This window comes from Siphateles boraxobius, unplaced genomic scaffold, assembly GCF_051911475.1.
Source record: "Siphateles boraxobius isolate OS27281-9 unplaced genomic scaffold, OSU_SipBor_1 56, whole genome shotgun sequence".
In the NCBI taxonomy this organism is placed as follows: Eukaryota; Metazoa; Chordata; class Actinopteri; order Cypriniformes; family Leuciscidae; genus Siphateles; species Siphateles boraxobius.
This window is the reverse complement of record NW_027509182.1, coordinates 4122322-4143609: the sequence shown is the minus strand read 5'-3', so window position 1 is coordinate 4143609 and position 21288 is coordinate 4122322. Positions and strand designations below refer to the sequence as shown.

General features: G+C 39.2%; 2 protein-coding genes across 3 annotated transcripts; both read left to right on the top strand.

The window, feature by feature from the left end:
* Positions 1-7: 7 nt before the first annotated feature.
* Positions 8-13498, top strand: hspb2 (heat shock protein, alpha-crystallin-related, b2). Its single transcript, XM_077206500.1, has 2 exons — positions 8-221; positions 11972-13498. Exons 1-2 carry the CDS (start codon positions 128-130, stop codon positions 12382-12384), a joined length of 507 nt encoding a protein of 168 aa, XP_077062615.1. The 5' UTR covers positions 8-127; the 3' UTR covers positions 12385-13498.
* Positions 13499-14263: 765 nt separating this feature from the next.
* LOC143714934 (uncharacterized) lies at positions 14264-20888 on the top strand. 2 transcript variants are annotated; one of them, XM_077206427.1, is made up of 4 exons: positions 14264-14391; positions 15272-15321; positions 18450-18475; positions 18566-20888. In XM_077206427.1, the coding sequence occupies exons 1-4, from the start codon at positions 14360-14362 to the stop codon at positions 18896-18898; spliced, it is 441 nt and encodes a 146-aa protein (XP_077062542.1). In that variant the 5' UTR covers positions 14264-14359; the 3' UTR covers positions 18899-20888. The 2 variants fall into 2 exon arrangements, with proteins under 2 accessions (XP_077062542.1, XP_077062541.1); XM_077206426.1 differs by having other exon boundaries at positions 14265-14391; positions 18563-20888.
* The last annotated feature ends 400 nt before the right edge of the window (positions 20889-21288 follow it).

The window sequence follows — 21288 nt, the reverse complement described above, 5'->3', positions numbered from 1 at the left end:
CTGTTCTTTCCGCCCCTCTCCCTTTCTATACTTCCTGCTTTTATCACACGGCAAAAGTCAGAGTAATTGAAGTCTGTCAATCCAGTAAATTCTCCAGTTATCTTGGCAACCTGCTACAGAGATCAAAATGGCCGACCGCACCGTTCCTCATGCATACCCAATGAGTATGGATTACGAGATGTGTACTCCTCCTCGAATCTATGATCAGAACTTTGCAGAGGGTAAGTAAAATCAGAGTCTTTCATTTTAAATTTCAGGCAATATCTTCAGGCAGTATCTTGTAGGCCTATATATATGTCTATGTTGCTTGTATTCTGATATTGGCCTGCATGCTTTGAATGTCTTGATGACTTTAAAATAACTTCAGCAGGTCTCATACAGTAGGCCATAATATTTGATTTTAACAGTTATAATAAGCAAAACATTTTGATTGTCAGAATTAAGGGTGGATGTATAGCCAATTAATATATAATGCTGTCATACTATGACTGTATTCCTCTTACAACGAAATGTGATGCCTCAGCAACAACTTATATTTAGAATTCCACTCATTACATGACCAATTTAAATCGTTGTCCCCATCATAACTGATTATGAACTGATCTTCTAATTAAACAATTCCGCAGCAGATTTGGAAGTCAACTGTGAAGACTCCTGTCTCTGTTAGGCTATAACAGAACAGCGTAAGGGTGTCACATGTCTTGTAGGATAAAAATAGACACTGTAAGAAGAACCATGTCTTGATCTGTAGCTGCCTGGTTTCAAAAATTTTAAATAAACTTGACGTGCACATTTCCTGTGTCTTCTAGAATACTATTCAGCTACAATCTAAAAGGCAGAGCTGTCAGAAAATAATGGCCAGACGCAGTTTAGACAAAAAACTAAACTCAATCTTTAAAAGTTTATTTAGACTTAAATGATACTATGTGTGTCATTTTTCATTTTAATTGTGCAACATTATCTGAAGGAGGCGATCGCCTGTACAATCACAGTCAGTCATGAGATCTTAATGAAGAGCTGCACGCTGCTTTGCCAGAGGAATAATCGGAATCTGAATTTTTTAATGTTTTAAATGTTGAATGTTTTTATTGTTTCAGCATGTTTATCAATCTCCCATTTCTGTCAATATAGTCATTGCACGCCATAACCTTAAACCCAGATGATCGATGATGTGACTTGTTTAACACGATCAACGTAGTTATTTTTGTATGATCAACTCTGGAAGTAGGCCTATTCCTCCGTTCCAAAAACTTAATATGATCTAAGACCAGAGATTGCACAGGAAAGTAAAGTGAGTGAGTGAAAGCAATTGGTACATTGTTTTAATTGGTATCATCTTTACTCTTAATCTGGTGTCGTGCCACAAACCGAATTTAAATATTATGCAGGAAACAGAAATCCGATCGGTTATCCAGATACAGAGGCTACTTAATGTGAACAAATGTAAACGTGCCATGTCCTGATTGGCTAATGACCCGATCTGCTTGATCGGATCATGGTGATCGCAGGTTAATGCCAAGTGTAAACACAGCCTTTGTCCTGGATTGTTTAACGTTTATGCCGAAGTGGTTGTGCTATTCAGTTTCTCTAAGTTATCTCCTGCGTGTTTCTTAGTTTGAATCTAACAATTAGAGATTGCTTTGAGTATCTCCTTCGTCATGCGCTTTGTTACAGCCACCCAACCGTGACAGAATTCAGGACCTCCAGAAACAAGAAGAAAGAGATGGATCTGGCTGGGGCAAGAAAGCAGTCTGAAGATCATCTCCTCTTTTCCCTCCAACAATGAGGCCGACATCTGGAACAATTTGTGGAAGAATTCCTGGAGCTGTCCTATTTGGTGTGCTGGAGCGATTCAATACTCAATGCCTGCTTTCGGGATGGGACTGGATGATGATTTATTTCAATCTCCTGGGGATTGTTATATACCCTTAGTTGATTAATCATGTCCTCTGGATAAACAGAGATTTTAAGATTTAAGTTTTTCTTGTTGAGGGAATTAAAGAGGACGACATAAACCATCATCCAGCTACATCCAGAAAGCATTTGGGCGCTCCAGCTCATTCCAAGCCTGTGCCAGAGCCTTCCATGGACCTTACCACCTTTACTCCAAAATCCATTCCAGTGTGTGAAATATCACAGAGTCTGGAGTCAGAGACTGGAAAGTGAAGGAAATCTCCAAATCTGCTCCAGAGACTGAAATTCCAGAGTCTGTTCCAGAGACTGACACTCCAGAGTCTGTTCCAGAGACTGAAACTTCCAGCCCCCGAGTGCAATCCAGAGTCCGCTCGGGTTCACAACCCTATAGCTCCTCCTAAGATTATTTTTTGGAAGGGCTGTAGGTTGGTTTTGCTATGCGTCCCTGGCCATAGTGGCCAAGCCAAGCTCCTGGGTCAAGGCAACAGAGGCAGATCCTCCCTGAGTCCCTAAACTGCCAGCCCCTCCTTGGTTCCCTGAACTACCGGTACTTGGTATCCTGCACTACCGGTACTGTCCCGAAGGCTACCTAGCCTGCCCTCATCACCTGGGTCACCTTCCAATCGTCTGCCACGACTGGAGGACCCCCTCCCTCCCCGGTTGGACTCTTTTTGGAGTGTGGTTGCACCTTCCTGGAGGGGGGAGTACTGTCAAGGTTATGTTCGGTTTTTCTCTTTGTTTTTTGAACTTTGTTCAGTTTCTGTTTGTCTGTTTTTCTTTGATCCAGTCTTCCCATGTGTTTCATGGGTTTATCTAATTTACCTGTCCAATGTTAATTAACTCGTCAGCTCCTTTGTTTGCCCTTGTACTTAAGCCCTCAGTTTCTGTCAGTTCTTGGACTTGGCTAGTTTAACGTTTATGCCGAAGTGGTGTGCAATTCAGTTTCTCCATGTTATCTCCTACGTGTTTACTTGTTTGAATCTACAATTAAAGACTATTTTGAGTATCTCCTTCATCGTGCAACCATGACTATATATATATATATATATATATGTGGGTGGTGATGATGCAGTGGATAAGACACATGACTTTGGTGTGAGAGACCCGGGTTCGAATCCACTGTGAGACACCAATGTGTCCCTGAGCAAGACACTTAACCCCTAGGTGCTCCAGAGGCGTGCGACCTCTGAAATATAGCAATTGTAAGTCGCTTTGGATAAAAGCATCAGCTAAATGAATAAATGTAAATATATACACTACAGGCCAAAAGTTTGGACACATTACTATTTGTAATGTTTCTGAAAGAAGTTTCTTCTGCTCAAGCCTACATTTATTTGATCAAAAATACAGAAAACAAATATAATATTGTGATATATTATTACAATTTAAAATTATTGGTTTTCAATTTATTATACTTTTAATTATAATTTATTCCTGTGATGCAAAGCTGAATTTTCAGGATCATTACTCCAGTCTTCAGTGTCACATGTGATATCTAGTCTATCACATGATCCTTTAGAAATCATTCTAATATGATGGTTCATTATCAAATTTGGAAACAGTTCTGCTGCCTGATATATTTTATGAATAAAAGGTTAAAAAGAACTGCATTTATTCAAAATAAAAAAAATATTTTCTAATAATATAAATCTTCTTTAATATCACTTTTTATCCATTTAACACATCCTTGCTGAATAAAAGTATTGATTTATTTCAAAAAAAGAAAGAAAAAAATTACTGACCCCAAATTACCGACCAGTAGCCTAGTTCTATTTTTTATTTTTATTTTTTTACTTTTTATTCATCAAAGTATCCTAAAAAAAAAGTATCACAGGTTATGAAAAAATATTAAGCAGCAGAACTGTTTCCAACTTTGATAATAAACCATCATATTAGAATGATTTTTAAAGGATCATGTGATAGACTGGATGTCACATGTGACACTGAAGACTGGAGTAATTATCCTGAAAATTCAGCTTTGCATCACAGAAATAAATGATAATTTAAAGTATAATAAATTGAAAACCAATTATTTTAAATTGTAATAATATATCACAATATTAATTTTTTCTGTATTTATGATCAAATAAATACAGGCTTGATGAGCAGAAGAAACTTCTTTCAAAAACATTACAAATAGTAATGTGTCCAAACTTTTGGCCTGTAGTGTGTATATATATATATATATATATATATATATATATATATATATATATATATATATATATATATATATATACTGTATATAGTATTTGAGGTGTTATGTAAAATAGTAAATAAATACTGTATTTACATTTTTTATTTTGACAATTTAGTGACAAAGCAGAAAGAGATTTATCTGAAAGGTAAAATTATTCTATGACTTATATACAGGCATATTAATATTTACTTATTTAATTGCCCATATTTTAATTGAAGATATGTTTTGTAATATGTAGATATTTAAGATATGAAGATATGTAATGTAATAATTTTACTCAACTAACTTGTAAATATTAATGAAATCAAAGATGTCTTAAATGTAAAAAAAATCTGTCTTAAATAGAATTCATGAAATGTACCTAATTAATGGAAATACTTAAAAATAACCCCTTTAATGACAATAATTATTAAATTAAAAAATAATAACACTAGTAACAACATGCCACTTGAGGCCTGCTGTGCCAAAAACGTTTATATTCAACATAACACAATGTCATAGATCACTATTTTCCAGAGACACAACATTATATCAGTTGACCTCAAAACAGACTTAATCTCACAATATTTATTTTCAGACGAAATTACCTAAATTGGGGAAATATGCTTTTAAAAGTAATGCGTTACAATATTGTGTTACTCTCTAAAAATTAAACAATTGTCAGGATTCCACCAGCTTCACTCACTCCTCCCACTCATTCACTCACTCCTCCCACTCGTTCATTGTCTCCCAAGTACTGATCACCATCACCTGCACCTAATCATTCCACCTCCTTTATATTCGACTCCCCTTCACACACTCTTTGTCTGGTCTTGCCTCTACATGACACACAGACTCACTCATGCTACTTACCTGCTACTTACCTGCTACTTACCTGCTACTTACCTGCTACTTACCTGCTACTTACCTGCTACTTACCTGAGATCCATTGGACAACCTTCATCACCCCTGTCATCGTGTGCCCTCTACAGTCTTCAGCCTTCCGTCTTCAGACCCTTCCATGTGACTCTCCATCAGCATCTGAAACAGAGACTCTGATTATCCTTCAGCTAAGTTCCCATCTGATTATCAACTGTTCTGTTTAAATACTCACCACATCTCCGTCTGGTTCTACATTCCTGTAAATAAACACTATTTCACTTACCACCTGTCTGACTCCTGTTCCATCCGTGACAGAAGACCAGACCTAAAGATGCAGAATCCAGCGGAGCCTGTGGGGAATCCACCACGCAATCCATTCGCGGAACTCGTTCAGGCTGTTCGCCAATCTCTTCTTCCTTCTCCACCAGCTAATCCACCCACCGTTCCCGAAGATATCCTTCACTCTGCACACCAGCATTCACTTCCGCAAACACCCGCTGCTTCGTCAGCTGTCTCTGCGAGTCCCATGGCCCGACCAGCGACATTCACCGGAGAGGCGGAGAATTGCAGCATTTTTTTGCTTCAGGTATGTTGCATGCATGTATGCATGTTCTCAACCCTAACATCCGTCAGCTGGTAGTGGTATATGAAGATTCTATGGGAATAGAAAGCCTCATTCAGAAAACCATTTGAGTATCCCAACGCTTGTCTGCCTGTGATAATCCTACTACCGCTGTAAGTCCTCCGCCCTCGGCTCCATCTGTCGCTCCTCCAGCACCCGAGCCCATGCACGTTGACTCCACTCGTCTTTGTCGCGTTGTACACTAAAGCCCCGTTCACACCGCCAGCGTCACGCAGCGACAAAGCGACATGATCCCATTCAGTTCAATGGAGCGCTGGCGACTTCCGGCGACACGAGCGACATCGACCGTTGGCGACAGAATGTGGGCGTGACAAGCGACAATCTTCCATGGAGCGGCAGTGTCGCATTCAAAACCACCTCGGCCTATACTGTGGGAGTGAGAAAAATCTCATCAATACCTGCCCTGTTAGACCTCAACACCCGGCGGTAAGCTCCATTCAAATTCCTCCCAAGATTGCAACCTTGAACCGTACAACTGTTAATTTGTTAACCTCTCGTGTATGTGTCTCAGCACAAACCCTCCACGACTCTAGTTAAGTGGGGAACTTAATTTCCTCGCATATCCTTCAAAAACTGAACGTCCGTAAACACAGAAGTCATCAAGATCTCTGAGTTCAAACCATCCAGGGTAAGCCGCTGGACCGAGGTCGAATTCGCCATTTCACCCCCACACTGACTCTCTGCATAGGCTGTTTGCACTCGGAGGAGATCTCCTTTATGGTGCTGGAGGAGTCCACCGCTGAGCTCATTCTGGGACGCCCTTGGATGGTCCAACACAAACCCACCATCGACTGGAGATCCGGGGAAGTCCTTCATTGAGGTGAATATTGTTCCCATTCCTATCTAGCTTCGGTTAGGAAGATCCAGAAAATCCCCTCCTTTGCTTCATCTTCAGTGGGAAAGTCCGAGTTTCCAGTTTGTTCCACTTCCATTGAGAGTCCTGAGGCAGTTGGCGACCAAACTACCACCTCTTCGGCCATATGACTGCGCCATCGACCTGCTACCTGGAGCCACTCTATCTAAAGGCCTCGTTTATCCTCTGTCCCTCCTGGAGCAGAAGGCCATGGAGGAGTATGTTGTCGGAAGCCTTTAAACAGGAGTTCATTCGTCCGTCTACATCCCCTGCCGCTTCCAGCTTCTTTTTCGTGGCTAAGAAGGACGGAGGCTTGAAGCCGTGCCTTGATTATCGTCATCTCAACACGCAAACTGTGAAGTTTAGTTATCCCTTTCCTCTGGTCCCAGCAGCACTGGAGCAGCTGCATGGAGCCCGCATCTTTTCTAAATTAGATAGACGCAGTGCGTATAACTTGATTCAAATTCGTTGGGGTGATGAATGGAAGACGGCATTCGTCATGCCCTCAGGCCACTATGAGTATCGAGCCATGCCCTTCGGACTGTCCAACGCTCCAGCAGTCTTCCAGGGTTACATGAATGATGTCTTCCGGGAATATCTCAACAGATTTGTGGTTGTCTATATTGACTATATTCTCATCTACTCCTCATCTCTCTCAGAGCATCAACGCCACGTCACTCTTGTCCTGGAGAAGCTGAGAGCTCATAAACTGTACCTAATGCTGGAGAAATGTGAGTTTCACACCATCACTGTGCAATTTCTGGGCTACATCATTGACCAACAGGGAGTTCTGATGGACCAGAGGAAGGTGGAAACTATCCGGAACTGGCCCCAGCCTTCTACTGTGAAGGATGTTCAGTGATTCCTCGGGTTCGCCAATTTCTATAGAAGATTCATCAACAACTACAGTCACATCAGTTCTCCTCTGACCTCATCTCTAAAGGGCCGGCCCAAGTCTCTGTCCTTATCTCCTGAAGCCATCTTAGCCTTTCAACAACTCAAAGAAGCCTTCCTGACCGCTCCAATGTTGGTCCATCCTAACCCTGAGATTCCCTTTGTCATTGAGGTGGACGCATCCTCAACAGGAGTTCTCGCCCAGCGGCAGGGTGATCCTCCCAAACTCCATCCATGCGCCTTCTACTCTAAGAAGCTATCCCCGGCAGAGCGGAAATATGATATTGGGAATCGAGAGCTGCTCGCCATCAAGCTGGCTTTAGAGGAATGGAGGCATTGCCTGGAGGGAGCTAATCACCAGTTCAAGGTTATACGAAATCATCGCAACGTGGAATACCTCAGAGAGGTCAAAAGGCTAAATCCTCGTCAGGCTCGATGGGCTCTCTTCTTTACCCGCTTTGATTTCATCGTGTCATACCGACCTGGTAGTAAAAATTGTAAAGCGGACGCTCTCTCCTGTCTTCATCATTCTTCCTGCGATGATTCTCTACCCGAACCTATTCTCCCTCCAGCCATGATCGTCAGCCCGATCGTCTGGGACATCGGCGAGCAGATTTCCCAGGAGAACCATCGTCATCCCGCTCCACCGGGAGGTCCAGAGGGGCGCGTCTTTGTACCTCTTCACCTTCGTGCCGCCGTTCTGGACTCCACTCATACCGCTCCGGGCTCCGGACATCCAGGTAGCAGGCGTACCCTCTTGCTCCTCAGTAACCGGTTCTGGTGGCCGTCCATCTCACAGGATGTTTCCCGGTGCGTCAGAGGATGCTCAGTCTGCGCCGTTACCAACACCCCCAGAAGACTCCTGGAGGGCAAGCTCGTGCCACTTCCTATCCCACAACGACAATGGTCTCACATTGGAATTGATTTCATGACTGACCTTGATTTCATGACAGCAACCACCTCGCCCCCATCTTCGTCCCTCTTCTCAGTCGTCAAGAGCCGCCTCGGAGGAGGGGGTACTGTCAGGATTCCACCAGCTTCACTCACTCCTCCCACTCATTCACTCACTCCTCCAACTCGTTCATTGTCTCCCGAGTACTGATAACCATCACCTGCACCCAGGGGCGGTTCTAGAAGATCATTTATGGGGTGGCGAGAGGGAGGCAGGAATTTTCGAGGGGTGGCAACATATGGCAGACGTATATACTGAATTTAATCACAGTTATCACTGTTTGATCAGAAATGGTATGTACACACTACAAAAGGGCACATTCTGCCATTTACAAACTCATACAGACGGACTTAATCTCATGGAAGCAATGTCTTGCATTTGATGTTTCATGTGAAACAGTTCATATTTGGAATAAGCAGGGGTTAAATTAGGATTTATTATGTGGGGATGGGGTGCTCTCCCTAGGGGGGTCCGGTGGTATGCCCTCCTGGGATTTAAAATAAAAATAAAACCATTAAATGACACTTTCAGTTAAATGACAGTTTTGTGCAAAGAAATGGAGAAATTGCAAATTGCCAAGGGAATGCAATTCATTTGCTCACAGTAACACCGATTTGACCAATTGCACTAATGCAAATAATAATGCAAATAATAATAATAATAGCTAATTATTCTTTTTCCCCCCCGATCAAATGTGACCAAAACGGTTATAAAAATGCTGTCATTATAAAAGGTTTCTTCAATATATTGCTTGTTTTCTCTGTTTATTACATTTAATGTTGTGACACTTCTCTTCTCCCTGCTACGTCAGAGCGGCCAGAGGGGTCAAAGCGTTAACAAGCTTCCCCGTACTTTTTGACAAGGGTCCTTGGCAGGGCGGCCAGAACTTCTTTGTCGCTCAAGTCGGCGGCGGTGTGAACGTACAGTAAATTGGCCACGACTTTTAATTTGTTGTAATTACAGGGGTGGCAAGGCTTTCTTTTGTAGTCTTTTGTACGCCCCTGCCTGCACCTCATCATTCCACCTCCTTTATATTCGACTTTGTCTGGTCTCGTCTCTACATGACACACAGACTCATTCATGCTACTAACCTGCTACTTACCTTCTACTTACCTGAGATCCATTGGACAACCTTCATCAACCCTATCATCGTGTGCCCTCTTCAGTCTAAGTAATTTTTGCTTATTCGTATGGTCGAATTGTAATATCAAGGGTCAGCGGCAAAGATATTGGTTAATAAAGTGAGATTAAATACATAAAGTAGGCTATATTTGTGTAATTTAAAATTGTTAATTAACCACCAAAGAGGATGCTTACAGAAGTGGGGATAAAATCTTGTATAACCAGGCCAGAGACTGACAAAGGAGATCAGAGTTGCTAAAAGAAGCTACTCTGAAAAACTGAAAAACCAGTTTTCATCCAACGACCCATTATCAGTCTGGAATGGCCTGAGGAACATCACCAACTACAAATCACCATCCCCCCGATCTGTGGACAATCAACACCTGGCTGACGATTTAAATTCATTTTAATGAGGTTTGAAAAGCCCTCATTCACACCACACACCGGCTCTAACCTACACTTCACACATTCACCATCACCTCCTGCACCTACTGCCATCCAACCTGAGCTTAAGGTCTGTGTGGAGGACGTGAGCCGAGTCTTCAAAAAACGGAAGACTAGGAAAGCCTCAGGTTTTCCCTGAAGTTCCCTGCTGCTTCAAACGCTCCACTATCATTCCGGTCCCCAAAAAAAACCAAATCACTGGACTTAATGACTACAGACCTGTCGCTCTCACGTCTGTGGTCATGAAGTCGTTTGAAAGACTGGTGTTGGCCCACCTGAAGGACATCACTGGACCCCTGCTGGATCCCTTTCAGTTTGCTTACAGAGCAAACAGGTCTGTGGATGATGCAGTCAACATGGGACTGCATTATATCCTGCAACACCTCAACAGACCTGGGACTTATGCAAGGATCCTCTTTGTGGACTTCAGTTCAGCCTTCAATACCATCATGCCTGATCTTCTCACAGCCAAACCGATCCAGCTCTCCATACCATCCTCGATCTGTCAGTGGATCTCCAGCTTCCTGACGGACCGGCAGCAGCGAGTGAGACTGGGGAAACACACATCCAGGACTATCACCACCAGCACTGGCGCCCCTCAAGGGTGCGTTCTCTCCCCACTGCTCTTCTCCTTGTACACTAATGACTGCACTTCTAAAGACCCCTCTGTCAAGCTCCTGAAATTTGCCGACGACACCACTGTCATCGGTCTCATCCGGAACGGTGACGAGTCTGCTTACAGACTGGAGGTTGAACAGCTGGCTGTCTGGTGCAGTTACAACAACCTTGAGCTGAACACGCTCAAAACAGTGGAGATGATCGTGGACTTCAGGAGGAACAGCTCAGCACTCCCCCCACTCACCATCATGAACAGCACTGTGGAAGCAGTGGAGTCATTCAGGTTCCTGGGCACTACCATCTCTCAGGATCTGAAGTGGGACAATCACATTGACTCCATTGTAAAAAAAGGAAGCTGAGGAAGCTGAGGAAGTTCAACTTGCCACAGGAGCTACTGATTCAGTTCTACTCAGCCGTCATCGAGTCTGTCTTATGCACATCCATAACTGTCTGGTTTGGTTCAGCTACCAAATCAGACATCAGGAGACTACAACGGACAGTCCGGACTGCGGAGAGGATCATTGGTGCCCCCCTGCCATCCCTCCAGGACCTGTACTCTTCCAGAACGAGGAAGAGAGCAGGTAAAATCATCACAGACTCCACTCACCCTGGTCACCACCTGTTTGAACGGTTACCGTCAAGACGGAGACTTAGATCACTGGCCACAAGAACATCTCGGCACAGGAACAGTTTCTTCCCACAGGCCATTTCCCTTCTGAACAGTTAACACACCTCCCAAGGCATATGCCTCTAAGTGCAATACTCCCACTGTTTAGTGCAATATCCTACAACTCAGGTGATACTTATACTTATATTTAGGTTTATTTATTATAATATTCAAAACACTGTAAATATGTTCATAATCTGTAAATCTGGAAATGTCTATTCTGACTAAACCTAACTGTGATACTTTTTATTCTCATATATTTATATTTTTATTCTTTATTCTTATAATTTGTAGTATTATGTTTCATGTTTCTTGTTGTATTTGTATAGTCCACTGGAAGCCTCAGCACCAAAACAAATTCCTTGTGTGTGCAAGCACACTTGGCAATAAAGCTCTTTCTGATTCTGATTTCGTTGAAATCTTACGCACATGGCATCCTTTAGCCTCAATATGAGACGCAGAACCCAAGGCGTCATACAGGTGACCCTCGTCTAAATCCAACGCACATGGCATCGTTTAGCGTGAATATGAGACGTAGATCCCAAGGCGTCATAACCGTACCCTACCCCAGATCTAAACCTACCCATAACAGTGCGTGTTATATTGACGCTAAAGGATGCCATGTGCGTAAGATTTCGACGAAATGTCATATGGCGTCACCTATATGACGCCAAAGGATGAGAATGCGTTGGTGATTCTGTTGTGTCATGCAGCATTGTGCAGAGACAAATTACATGTCAGTGGATGCATTGTGAGAGTATTATTATGGTTATGATTATTTTTTTCCCTTCTCACCCTCTCAGCACTGTGTCCCAAAGACCTGTTGGCCCCTGTCCTATACCACGGTTACTATATTCGTCCCCGCATCAACAAGCAGCTCGAGAGGGGCTTCTCTCAGGTAGACTGTGAAGATGACTGGTATCGAGTTTTGCTGGACGTGTGCCAGTTCACACCAGATGAGATCAGTGTGCGAACTGTGGACAACCTGTTGGAGGTGACTGGACGTCACGCTCAGCGAATGGACCAGCATGGCTTTGTGAGTCGTGAGTTTACCCGCACATATATCTTGCCAATGGGTGTGGATCCGCTGCTGGTGCAGGTGTCTATCTCACATGACGGGATAATGTGTATCCAGGCACCACGAATAACTGAGGACCTGGAGCCTAAAATCAACCAGCTTAAGATTAAAGTGGACAACAAGGAAAGCAAAAGTTAATGAAGTAGACTGATAGAAGCAGGCCCACATGGAATCCCACAAGGAAAGACGCCATAGAAAAGTATTTTTTGCGTGTTTGTTTATAAAAAAATCTGTTGGATATTTTGAGTCATTAGAAGTTTTCTCAGTTCTGTTCTCTCACAGTTTGCATTCCACAGATTTCCAGCTAAATTAGTGCAGTAAAGTCTGCAGATAGTTCTGAGTCTGTATATACAATACTGGTGAAAAGAGCTTGGAATAAAAATTTTTTAAAAATATTTTTGAAAGAAGTCTCGTATGGTCAATAAGGCTGCATTACAGAAGAAACAGTAATATTGTGAAATATATTACAATTTATTTACAATTAATTTTTGAAATGTCATTTGTTCCTGTGAACAAAGTTTCACATGATCTTTCAATCATTCTAATATGCTGATTTGCGTCTTCATTTGATAAATTATTAATGGTGCTCAATCATTAATAATGGTTTATTATTATCAATACTGAAAATGTTTTGCTGCTTAATATTTTTATGGATCTTCTTCAGGATATTTTGATGTATTTAAAGTTCAAAAGAACAGTGATAATTGAATTAGAAATCTTAACATTACAAATATCCTTACTGACACTTTTTCTTCTTTTTCCCTCCTTTAAAAAAAGATTTTTTACTCACCCTAGACTGACACACTGTACAACATTTTACCTTATCTACCACTAAAAGGTGCATTTTAGTACCTTAGAGTACTTTTACGGGTAAATAAGGTACAAAGTTGTCATTTTAAGGGTACAGAATATTAGAATGATTTCTGAAGGATCATGTGACATTGAAGACTGCAGAAATTATGCTAAAAATGTAGCTTTGTCATCACAGGAATAAAGTAGATTTTAAAATATATTAAAATAGAAAACTGGTATTTTAAATAGTATAAAAGATTTCATTTAAAAAAAATCCTTTTGCCAGGTGCAATAGTTATTTCAGATATGGTTGGGGTACTTTACACACTGTACACACTGGAATATATGATGCACGTTAAGTTCCCTCGGGATAAATTTGCTGCATGTGTGGCCATGTGTGTATTTTTGCTAGATAAATATTGTTTTGTAATAAACTTTTCTGTTTATCTAGCAAGTATTTATAATGGTCTTGCCTCAGTTTTATGACATCCAGGTATTGCAAAAATTATGACATTTTGAAACCGGTTTCCCCAGTTCGTCTCCTTTAAGTTGGCCAAAAAGATAGTCTCACCACAAACTCGTGGCATTGGTTGAGCCAATGTTGCTACGTTAAAGATGTAATTGTGCGTGACAGATATTTTCTACCTTATTGTGACATACATCTGAGTAAAATGGATTGTGGAAAAAGAAAACAATGTGGTAGACTTGGTTCTAGGTTTTTGATTGGAAGGAAGCAGATCTGAATTTGAGTTTGCAATCTATTGTAAGAAAGGCAGAGTTTAGGTGAATTTAATGCTTTGAGAAGTCTGGCATACGTCACCAGAGAGAAGTCTGTCATTTCACTGGAAGGTGGAGTGATGACATTTTGATTAAAAATTAATGAAAATAGGGTGAATTTCAATTTCATGCCTAGCTTGTTGGGAAGTTCAAACAGAAAGATTATACCATCGACATTTTTTTTCTTCTAAAAATACAATCATACTTGTTTACATTTACATGATTGTGGATATTAGATAGCATACAATGCTAGTAAAATAAGGAAGTTCTCTGTCAACACAAGGAGATCCCTAGTTACCTATACATTCATCCTGGTCATGAATGAATGACTGCAAAGATATTCAAATATACAACATTAAAGATATTGTCAAACATTCATGACCTCAAGGTCAGCCTCAACGATAGGGGTATTGCAGTTGGAAGTACAAAGGTATCTTTCTTTAAGAGGAACACCTGCAGGACTCCAGTTACAGAGGAACCAGGAAATGGAATAAGAGCAAATGATCAACACTAGGCTAACTGTGCTCTGACGACGATCTCTGCCATGGGGAGCAATGTAACCAAAACAGTGGAAAAGTAAGTAGCTAAAAATTTAGTATCTTTGAATTGTTTTAAATTTACAGTATTTATCTATTCAAAAGCTACAGGGTTCAATGGCATGTGATTGTTTTATAGCAGTACGATCTTGAATGGGAGGAAACTACTCATTTGTGTAACTAAAGAGTGTTCTGACCACTATTTAACATAATGCTAACTTTTAAAAAGGTCATACTTTGAGAACCATTGATCCCCTTTGTCTGTTCATAATTGATATGAAGTTTTAACAGAAAAGTTGACTATTCTGAAAAAGTACACTTGAGAATAATTTTTAAAAGAGTACTTAATACCGAAATTATATACTTTAAAATAATGTACTTATATGTATATATATATATATATATATATATATATATATATATATATATATATATATATATATACACATTTAATATGTTATTTCATAATTTACTTCTTTTGTCTTTGAAATATGGTTTAAGTGTACTGACAATTATTCATGGTAAACTTAAAATATACTAAAATGTTATTTTTACTGAAACTTGTATGTCATATAGTTGAATATTTTTAATTATTTCATATTTGTAATGATTAAGTTGCAATTATACGTATAGCTATTAACTTTAAATGTAATATCCAATAACACACTACTTTTATTTGACATTACAAAATGTACTTTTTAGGTATTTAGAAACATAGTCATGAATGTGTACTCTCTTTAACTTGCATTTATTTCATTAACATTATATTTAAATAAGATTTGAGCTAGAAGAACACATTCAATACTATTTAGTGCACCTCATTTTCACAAGAGATAAGTCTATCAATGATCAATTTTAGGGAATTTTAGGGAAATACACAACAGAACAAATAAACCAACTTCTGTATTTTCGTTCCTTAGATGGGGAATATATCCAAGAAAACTGTCACAAAAACGGGCAAAAGGAAAAGGTAACAAAAAAATCTCAGCTACTTTTATTAGATAATACAACCCCAAATCCAGAATAGTTGGGACATTTTGTAAAATGTAATAAAATTAAGAATCTGTTATTTGTTAATTCTCTTTATCCTTACAAATTTTCACAGTTTTCACTGACCAACTTATTTTGTAAATATAAACAAATTTAGATTTTGATGGCTGCAGCACACTCCAAAAAAGTTGAGAAAGAGGCAAAATAAAAGTGAAAAGCTTATAGAATTTCTAACTTAAACTCTTTTGAAACAGTCCACAGGTGAATTGGTAATAGCTGAGGATATCGTGATCTCAGTCTTGGGTCATCATGGCTCATCATCACTTGGTACCAAATATCAAGAGAGAATTGTCAAACAAATCAAAAATCACATTTGTAAATGCAAGATTGCAAAGAATTTAGGTCTTTAACCTTCTACATAATATTGTGAAAAGATTAAGGGAATCCAGAGAAATCTCAGTCCATGTAGGGCGAGGCAGGAGACCTCCGTTGAATGTGCGTGACCTTTGAACTCAGAGATGGCATTGCATACCGTCATTTTATTCTGTTAAATACAGCCACATGGGCTCGTGAGTTCTTTGGAAAACCCAGACCCAACCCAAAACAGTCTGATGCTGCATCAAGGTGAAGGGATGGATTCTTGAATTCATTGCCGCTTCAATGTATGTCCTTTGAGTGCTTGTTAAAGTTATTAATCAATAATTATCCTTTCTAGATATGAAATGATTTGAATGACTTATTCAAGCTTATGAGATTTATTTATAAAATTACATGTGAGAAAAGCATCCAACACCTGTTAAAACTTACTCTCCTGACCTTGACAGCCTAGGTCACTTAAGTCACTCAGGCCTGTTGCCTTCGTAACAATTCTTATAGTTAAAGAATTTCCTTTACATTCCATCTTGAATCACTACAGAATAATGAAAAATATTGTCTGAACCTCTGAGAGAAAGTACATCTTATCAGTATGTTTTTGGGAAAATTTTCTATAGAGCTCGACCGACTCCAACCTCCAAGGTGTGTGTGTGTGTGTGTGTGTGTGTGTGTGTGTGTGTGTGTGTGTGTGTGTGTGTGTGTGTGTGTGTGTGTGTGTGTGTGTGTGTGTGTGTGTGTGTGTGTGTGTGTGTGTGTGTGTGTGTGTGTGTGTGTGTGTTTTTTATCATATCTGGTCTTAACCATAAATTCCCATACAAAGGAATGCCACTTGAATCCCGGTTAGCCAAGGAGAACACTACACCTTCCGCACAGTGTTGCAAAGTCTGTGTTTTTTTTTTTTTTTTACTTTTAAGATGTTTCCGCGGGTTGATTTTCTCACCCCAAGGTTTCGGCTCTCCAACACCTTGGGCTTCTTTTGACTAGCCATTAGACTACTTTTGTTGCACAGACCAGGCAATCCTGCTTCCGCACTGTCAGTCATTGTTGTAAAGAATTCCGCCATAATCTATTATTACCCGTTATTTTAATTTGCCATTTAATAGGCTCTGTTTTTGTTCACGTTTTAATTTTTATTCACAAACGTGCAGATCAAGCAAATAGGCTATATATACATTTATTTATTTATCTAGGGAAAACACTGTGGGTTACTTTTCAGGTTTCATCATTAATGTTTGTCCAATAAATCGCAATAAGCATTGTGCTTTGTTGCTTTTGATTTGAAACAAAGTCTTTTGCTGCACATCAGAACTATATTCTTTGATTTTACTCATTGTGATTGATGATTAAGGGAATTTGGCCTTTATGTTTCCTCATATTTAAACTCATGAGAAACAAGAAGTCATAGCTAGACAATTCCATGTTCCTAGTCACCCTGCTGTGCTAAAAATAAGGGTAAATATTTATGGGAATATACTTCAAAGATCTCTATACAGAGATAGTTAAAAATGCTAGGGGTGCCAATAATTGTGGCCAACGTGTTTTGGAGAAAATCATTTATTTCATAATGTGATCCCCCCACTTTCAATTCTTTTACTTCAATGAAAGGTTAGATTTGTGCTAATTTTTTTTAATGAAAGAACAAAACAATAAACAATGTAGATTTATCTTTTACACCCATTTTTGATCATATTTACCAGGGGTGCCATTAATTCTGACCACATATATCTCATGTAATCACTCAATCAGAAAGAAGTCAATAAAACAGTTTGTAAACAATACCACTTAAAGGGATAGTTGTTCACCCAAAAATGGAAATTAGCCCATGATTTACTCACCCTCAAGTCATCCTAGGTCTGTATGACATTCTTCTTTCAGACAAATACTATCGGAGTTATTAAAAAATGTAAACGCAACGATTTACGGCGAAAGAGTAACACTTGACCTGACGAACATGGAAGCGCAGAGGATAGAGCAAAACAAAACACAAGTCACGAATTAGTAGTCGAAAATGAGAATATTTAAAGAGAAATGTAGGAGCTTGAATTTGTTACCCAGCCCAATTTGTTTGAACCGCGAGAGACGTCAAAGTTTACGCTACTCCTACATCCTACGGCATACATCGTCAAGTGTTACTCATTTGGTGTGAATGTTGACTTGCATAGGCCGTCTGCTGGAAGCTAGTTATAAGATAATCTATGAAGTTTTAAATATGGATATTTTTATTACACAAAATCAACGCTTCGCTTCAGAAGGCCTTTATTAACCCCCCGGAGCCATGTGGAGCACTTTTATCATGGATTGATGGACTTTGATAGACTTTTTTAATATAACTCTGATTGTATTCGTATGAAATAAGAATGTCATATACACTTGGATGACTTGAGGGTGAGTAAATCATGGACTAATTTTCATTTTTGGGTGAACTATCCCTTTAACTCAGAAAAAGCATTCATTGACCTCGCCATTCGCACTCGCCACCAAGTGGTCAGGATTGAGAATTACAGTTTCAACTCGCAATAGATCACCCTCAGTATAATCAGTCAAAATGACCGATGGCTTTCGGATTTTTTTGTCACTGCTAAAAAAAAATCACACATTCTTATTTTATCGCATTTTACGAAATGTCTCAACTTTTCTGGATTTGGGGTTTTTAGATTAAAAGGACACTTTGATGATCAAGACTTGATTACCCAGTTGTTGTGATGTTGATTGCCATGTACATCTTTGCAACAGGTCCATCTGTGGTTCCTCCCCATCAGGTGTGTTGGTTAAACTGGACGCTGCAAAATGTTACTTTTATCCGAATATATGTAAATGTTTTTGTGACAACAGCTTTTTTTTCATAGCAGGCCCGTGTTGATGTTCATGTGTATGACTGTGTGTCAGCTGAACCACAGTATGCCCAGGTGAATAAGAAACGCAAGCAGAATGAAGATGGTTTACACTACGCAGACGTCCAAGTCCTACAGTCTGAAAATGCAACCAGCAGGGGAAAACTGAGACCGACTCCAAACTGCCACAACACAGAGTATGCAACAATAGACTTCAAAACAACTACTGCAAATACGCAGACCTCAGCTGAACCTGCAGATATATTCATCCCACCTGGAGAACTACAGAGACCACATACAAGGTTTTCCCATAAGAAAAATGTCCACTCAAAGCGAGCAATTATGGCATGAACCAAAAAGTAAACAAACAAAAAAATGAGCAAACATTTCTCCTCTTTAATTTTTGTACATTTTATCCTGATGTATTACTAATGTGCCATTGAGCAAGGCATTTAAGTGTGCAATTCATATTCTCTACGTCATGATGGATAAAAGCCTTTAATTTCAAAAGCAAGTGGTTGTTTGCTTAAAATGTATAGCCTATTTTATTATTTGTACAAATCAAAACATATGTCTAACATTAATTATTTACAGCAAATTGGTGTATCAATAGACAGTTTTATTCCATTAATTATAGTTTGGAATCCCTGGTTTACCATATTTTTTGGCTAAAGTCCATACAGTTTATTCTGACTATGACCTGCCTATACTTTGTCTGGGAGGGGTTGATGTATAGTTGTTTTGTTGCAGACAAAGTTCCCTTTAATTTCCTACTTCTGACCTCAAAGCATTGTCAATCACATGTCAGGGTTAAATGAAAACAAAACAAGATTGTGCCATGACTCACCGAGACAGTTTCAGTCATAGATAGACTACTGTACATAGATGCCTCATTAGTGGCTGTGTCACTATTTAAATCTCTGTGGTTTTTACAACCAGAAGCTGTTGTGGCTTTACTGATTTTTAGGCTGTGTCCAAAATCGAATATTCTCTTGAGTAGGTTATTTTGAATTACTTCATGACCACTTAAAAGTATGTCGCTATGCTGTCATTATCATGTGACCAGTGTTAGTTGTGACTCTGCATGCAGTTCACTGCCATTCATAAATCCTCTCCTGTGGCTTCTGGGGATAATAAAGTGTCCATCATATACACACTTCAGCATTACACCGGAGGCACCTGGGTTCTTTTTGCCTACTCTTTTATGAGTACTGTGTGTTCAGACATACTTATTTTTTCACATAGGCTACTGTTTTTCGGCTACTAAATATTAGGGAAGTATGCAATTTCGGATGCAGGCTTATCATGAGCGACGACACATTGACCATTCCAAGATGGCGGGCCTGCCGACGTGTCTGGAGCTGTCGATTGTGGTCTCTATATAAATATCTATGGTTTCAGCAAGATGTTGCCATCTTAGAAATTACATCATGGCTCATTGAAGAGGGTGTTTATCAGTCTGTTCCAACTTTACAAGTTGAAATGTCCAACCTTCAGCGCAGTTATTTTCAAATTTTAAAGTTGTCAAAAACACAGCATTGCAGTGTCTACCACCAGCAAGGGCTAATTGGATCATGCTATATGAATGCCATTCCAAGTTCTTTGTACACATTATGTCTCTGCAAAAGATCTATTCCCCATAAACTATTTACACACCAGGCCTTCAGTTAGGCTATAATATTATATTATATAGCATTTCATTGCTGTGAATACTAAGTCACTCACTCAAATGGCATATAATGCTTCTCAGATTGTAGTTCCAAAACCTGGAAGAAAAATCAGAGCCTTGGGTAGCCTAGCCTCTGTTATATGGTTGGTTATGGTATGACTGTATGTAATTTATGTTGTAAAACGATATAAATCTCGTCAAGTGTGTAAGGTTGTAAGCTGATTGCACTCATTGCAACCAAAACAGATAATTATTGAGGTAACATAGGAAATTCAGTGTTTAAAATCATAAAAACAATGTTCAGTATTTAATATTCAATCACAATATTCAATACTGATTGAATCTGTATGTTATGTTTCCTATTGGACACCAAACAGTGAGTAAAATGACTCATATCTGCCTTCAAGTTTGAATGACTTTCTTTGAAATGCAAATAGATTGGCTCATTAAATAGGAAGTTGTGCCCTCTGTTGGTCAAATTTTCGAATTTTAAATGTTGAGAAGATATGAATATGAGTAGAGGTTGATATGTAGGCTGTGCATATGTACATGGGGATGTTATTGTTTTACTTTTATTTTTTATGTATATTGTTATGTTGTGTTGGTGTCCTTATGTGTGGTTGAGGACAAAGACAATTTTCCACTTGTGGACAATAAAGGAACTAAACTAAACTGATTTTGTTATAGTATGAGTACCTTGGAGGAAAATCTTTACTCACACTGCCACATATACTACAAATAATAAAGAATGAATCAGCGAGCTAAAGTTTCTTAATTAGCTTATCATCATTATATTGCCTTATCTAACAGCTAAGGGCCATATAAGGGCCCCATCTAGCTATAAAAAACGTTAACTGATTAACATAAACTTATAACAAACAACCTGTGGTGATTTTCATTCTCTGTCCTTTTTAATTAAGCTTCTTTCAGGAATTAATTAACATAAATTAAATTTGTGACGTTTTTATTAATTATTAATAAAAGGAAATGATAGGTATTCCATATATATATATATATATATATATATATATATATATATATATATATATATATATATATATACAATATATAG